This window comes from Chinchilla lanigera, unplaced genomic scaffold, assembly GCF_000276665.1.
Source record: "Chinchilla lanigera isolate Chin_1 unplaced genomic scaffold, ChiLan1.0 scaffold00017, whole genome shotgun sequence".
NCBI lineage: Eukaryota > Metazoa > Chordata > Mammalia > Rodentia > Chinchillidae > Chinchilla > Chinchilla lanigera.
This window is the reverse complement of record NW_004955418.1, coordinates 2,270,922-2,276,048: the sequence shown is the minus strand read 5'-3', so window position 1 is coordinate 2,276,048 and position 5,127 is coordinate 2,270,922. Positions and strand designations below refer to the sequence as shown.

Sequence of the window (5,127 nt, the reverse complement as noted above, 5' to 3'; positions counted from 1 at the left end):
ACCTCCCCAGTGCTGGGATTACAGGGGTGCACCACCATGCCCAGCTAAGCTCCTGTCTATTCGAAGGGTGCTTCAATTACCCCCATCACTTTATATGAGACATCAGAGACACTTCTGGGCTACTTCAACCCCTTCCAGACAGCATGCAGAAGAAGACCTGAGTCAACTCTCTAACCTGTTTCAACACATGATGCTGCCCCTCTATTCTCAGCTTCTACAATCATTAAAAAGCGATCTGGTTTATGAAATATTTATTTATAGAACAATAGTAAAATCTACCTCTAAATTAAGGAACAAAAAACGTGGGCAATGTTAACAGCAGAAACCCAAATCTCAGTTCCCTCACATCACCATCTCTAAAAATATTCAGATTCGCAGGCATTTTCAGCTCCTTGGTTGTAAGACATTACTCTTACTAGAAAGGACAACTAAGAAGTGGTAACCAAGTCCTTGATCTTCTCTGATCAGTCTCAAGGAGAAGGTAAAAAACTGCAGAAATGATCGTGGCAGCAGCTCCAGGTTAACAGAACAGATTTCCATCATCCACTGGGTTGGCTGATACTGATTCCTGACTACTTAGGTCTCTTCTTTTGTCTAACCAAATATTCAGCACCTGTCAAGGAACACACAGCAAGCTATGAGTCTTCCAGGCTACAAAAGATTGACTGCAATTTTATTTCTTTTTGGCAAATAGATTTCACTAATTTACTTTTCTTTAAAGGATGATGTGAGCCAGGCGTGTTGGCACACGCCTGTAATCCCAGCACTTGGGAGGCTGAGGCAGAAGGATCATTGTGAGTTTGAGACCAGCCTAGGCTACAAAGTGAGCTCAAGGCCAGCCTGAAATGCATACCAAGACCCTTTTTTTTAATCAAAAAAAAAAAAAAAAAAAAAAAAAAAAAAAGATGATGCTTCTCAAAAAAAAAAAAAAAAAGTTTCTTTGAAGCTACTACACGTCTTATCCCCTAAAGGTGGGAAAGTGTGAGTGTACATCAATACCAGCAGACCTAGTAACTGCAAAATGGACTGTGACTGCAGCCTCTGGTTTGTATTTTGGGGCCTTCAATTTGAGGCTCTAGAAACAGAAGTTCCCATTACTTGTCCATTCCCAGCTCTCTTGCCACTTGCTTTCCTAGTCTACCTCACTGTGTTAAAACTGGACCCACTGAGCTTCAGTGTTTTCTAAACCAGTAAGTACAAGTCCTTAAGGTCTGAAAATAAACTCTAGGAATCCAAGGTGACAGCATCAACCTTCTTTTCTTTTTTTTTTTAAGTAGACTTTATTTATTTGTTTGTTTATTTTTTTGGTACTGGGAACCCAACTCAGGACCTTGTGCTTGCCAGGCAGGTGCTTGTGCCACTGAGCTATATCCCCAGCCTTACCACTCTTACTTTCAAAGACTTTACAAAGTCAAGTTCCACAGGCTACCTCCCCGCTTTGCTTGGGGCTCTTTTTTTGTTTGTTTGCTTGTTTGTTTGTTTGTTTTCCGGTACCGGGAATTGAACTCACGACCCCACGCTTGCCAGGCAGGCGCTGTGCCGCTGAGCTAAATCCCCAGCCCCTGCTTGGGCTCTTTGTGATACCTGAATCTGCTCCAAGACTTCCCGCTGCATCTCCACAGCCATGTGATACACATGATGATCAGAGTCATTGTACATAACAGCATTTTGGAACATCAGCATCAGGTCTCGCAGGAACTGCGCCATGGTACGGATCCGTCCCTTAGATAGATTCCTCTTCAGGCTAGTTAAGTCCATGGGTCTACAGATGATTAAGAAAAGCCACAAGAATTCAAACTTTTTTTTTTTGAGACAGGGTCTCGCTATGTAGTTCAGGCCGGCCTCAAACTAGCAATGATCCTTCTGCCTCAGCCTCCCAAGTGCTGGGATTACAGGCATGTGCCACCATGTCCAGCTTCAAACTTTAATATGGAAGAAATTATCTGGCTCTTAATAAAACTAGTTACTAAAGATAGTAGCCTTTTTCAAATAATAAAAGAGTAGCCACTCTTTTAATCCTCTCAATACACTTTTAAGGTAGTTATTATTATTGCTGTTGTTGTTATTAAGAGATAGAATCTTGCTATATTGCCCAGGCTAGCCTGGAACTCTAGATCTACATGCCTCAGCCTCGTGAGTAAGGAGAGGGCTCCAGGCTCAGTGGTGTACTTTTGTAATCTCAGCTACTTGGGAAGCTAAGGTGAGAAGATCACAAATTCAAGGCTACACTTGGCATCAGAGTGAGACCTTGCCTCAAAAAATAAAAACAAAAAACTGGGGATATGGCTCAACAGAACAGTGCTTGCCTAGAGTGAGGCCCTGAGTTCAATTCCCAGTACTGTAAAAACAAAAAGAAATTTTCTAATCAAGTAAGGATAGGTATTATTATTATCTCCATTTGTCAGATGAGGGAACTGAGTTGTTTTTGTTTTTTGTTTTTTGTTTTTTTTTGGTACTGGGAATCGAACTTGGGACCTTGTGCTTGCCAAGCAGGCGCTTGTACCGCTGAGCTATATCCCCAGCCTGGAGCTGAGATTTAAAGAGGTGAAGTAGCACTTGCCCAAAGGCACACACAGCCTAGATTCCAATTCAGAGGCAGCCTAACTCCAAGGCCCATAAGCCAAGCCTCTCCAGTATTGCAGGATTAGTGCTGGCCCCAGGTATAACATTGTAAGGTATCAGTTTGTTACATAGTAATTACCTGCTATTTATAATATGGTCATATGTTAGGTATTTAATCTATTTCTCTTATACAAATTAAAAGCTAAGCTCCACTTCATGGAAATGAAGTGTATGTATATAACGAGTTTTTTGTTTTTTTTGAGACAGGGTCTCATTGTGTAGTTGAGGCTGGCCTTGAACTTGTGGTGATCCTCCTGCCTGAGCCTTCCGAGTTCTGGGATTACAGGTGTGCACCACCACACCCAGCTGAATATAGTGAATGTTAAAATAAATAAATAGTTATTTGATGAGACAACAAAATAGGTATATAAGAGTAGGCAGAGCAGTGTAGATAGAGGACTGAATTAGAAGCACCTAAGGTTTAGTTCTAGTTCTGCTATTAACTGTTGGCTGATCACAGGCAAGTTGTAACTATCCCAAAATTTTACTTTCCTCATTTATAGAATGAAGAAGTTCATCTCTGCTAGTCTGAATGACGGTGTCCCCTCCCAAACTCATGTTAAAACTTAATCTCCAGTATTAAGAGGTGTGGCCTTTGTGAGGTGGTTTGAATCACAAGGGCTCTGCTCTCAATAGGATTGAGTATCCTCGTAAAAGGGTTTGAGACTAAAGGAAGCACCCTTGGCCCTTCTGTCACTTTCCCTCTGTGAAGATGCTGTCTTGCAGGTAGAGAGGAGCCCTTACCAGACACCAATCTACCGACACTTTGTTGACTTCCCAGCCTTCAGAACCATGTGAAGTAAGTTTCTATTATTTATAAAACCCAGTCTGTAGTATTTTCTTATAGCAGCACAGACTAATACAGTCTCCAAAGATCCTATCATGACTTTTTATATTCTACTACCACATTGCTTTATGACATTTTGTTTATTTAATTTTAGTGTATTATATTAATTTTTTTGTGCCAGGGTTTCACTGTGTAGTCCAGGCTGGCCTCAAACTTGAGGTGGAACTCCTGCCTCTGCTTCCCAAGTGCTAGGATTACAAGTGTGTGGCACCATGCCTGGTTTTGACATCCTTTTAGATGAACTATGCTATTAAAATCCAAAATACTGCACTCACAGGATATGGTTGCACATGCCGGTAATCCCAGCACTCAGGAGGCTGATGCAGGAGAACTGCTGCAAGTTTGAGGCCAGCCTGAGCTGCATAGTGAGTTCAAAGCCAGCCTGAATTACAGAGTGAGACCCTGTCTCACCATACCCCCAACACTGCACTCATCCAATGCTGAATATAGGCTAATACAGGGTTCCTTTTCATATTAGGCACTTTTCTGTCATTGAAACTAAATACCCACGACAACTTTAACACTAACTTGGCTCATGGTTTTGGGGGTATTCAGCCCACAGTAGGCTGGCTCCAAGGCACAAACAGCATGGTAAAAGGCCATGGCAGAAGAAAGCTGCTCATCTCATGGCAGCCAGAAGTAAAGAGAAGGGAGGAGTGAAAGAGGAATATATACCCTTTTCAAAAGATCAGCTCCCAGGGGCACATTTCTTTCACCCAAGCCCACACCCTAACAGCACATTCAGCTATATACAGTGCCCTTATGATCCAATCACCTTCCAAACACCCCACCTCTGAATACATGAGACCTTTGGGGGACATTTTATTTTATGGAGCGGGGGCACTTTAGATATTTTAAAAATTATGCTCCAAAAGAATAGTGTCAAAACTAGATGTGGTGGTTCATGCCTATAATCCCAGCACTCTTGGGGGCTGCAGGGGGATCCCAAATTTGAGCCCAGCCAGGGTAATTTACCAAATTTGTGAGACTATGTTTCAAAATAAAAAATTGGCTGGGTGTAGCTCAATATAAGGTTCCTGAGTTCAATCCCCAATTATAAAAAAACAAAACACAAAAACAAGAAAGAATAGTGTCCAAAACTAACAAAGGCTAATTTAAGAGTATAATGAATGAATCATATTATTTTAAAGGTCAATATTAAAAAATAAATAAGTAGCCTGAATCATCCTTTTGTTCCCTACATTACTTCTCAAATGAAGACAGAGCTTACCGTAACTTTATAAACTTGTAAAGTTTGTACATAATATAAATAATCTAATAGATGGGAAATAAAATATTAAAACACAGATGCGAAAGTGGCCAAAACCTCTTGACCACTTTCTACTGACCTTTTCACCACATCGTTGTACCCTGGGGCCTGCTTTTCTGACACAGCTTTCAGAAATGGACTGCTGAACCTGTTAAGGAAAAAACCCAGAGATAAAGAAACCAAGGCAATTTACTCTTGGCTCAGTTCTTGATAAATCTGTTAAGGGGATGGGGCCTAAACACTATAGGGAAGAAATCTATTAGTTTCGTCTTATTAGAGTTTTTTTGTTTTATTTTGTTTTTGTTTGTTTGGGTTTTTTGGTGGTACTGAGGAATTTAGCCCAGGATTTTTGCACTGAGGTATCGATTCCTCAGCCATACACTCCCCC

The 5,127-nt window shown here is 41.1% G+C and overlaps 1 protein-coding gene across 5 annotated transcripts in view; it reads right to left on the bottom strand.

Annotated features, from left to right (window-relative positions):
* Positions 1-236: 236 nt before the first annotated feature.
* The window catches only part of Brd8 (bromodomain containing 8), a 42,960-nt gene continuing 38,069 nt past the window's right edge, over positions 237-5,127 (bottom strand). For all 5 annotated transcript variants that reach the window (XM_005382124.2, XM_005382125.2, XM_005382127.2 and 2 more), the window contains 3 exons: positions 4,819-4,887; positions 1,585-1,762; positions 237-613 (listed from right to left, as the gene is read on the bottom strand). In XM_005382124.2, the coding sequence (XP_005382181.2) occupies positions 521-613; positions 1,585-1,762; positions 4,819-4,887 (340 nt within the window). In that variant the 3' untranslated portion in view covers positions 237-520. The remainder of the gene's footprint in view (positions 614-1,584; positions 1,763-4,818; positions 4,888-5,127) is intronic.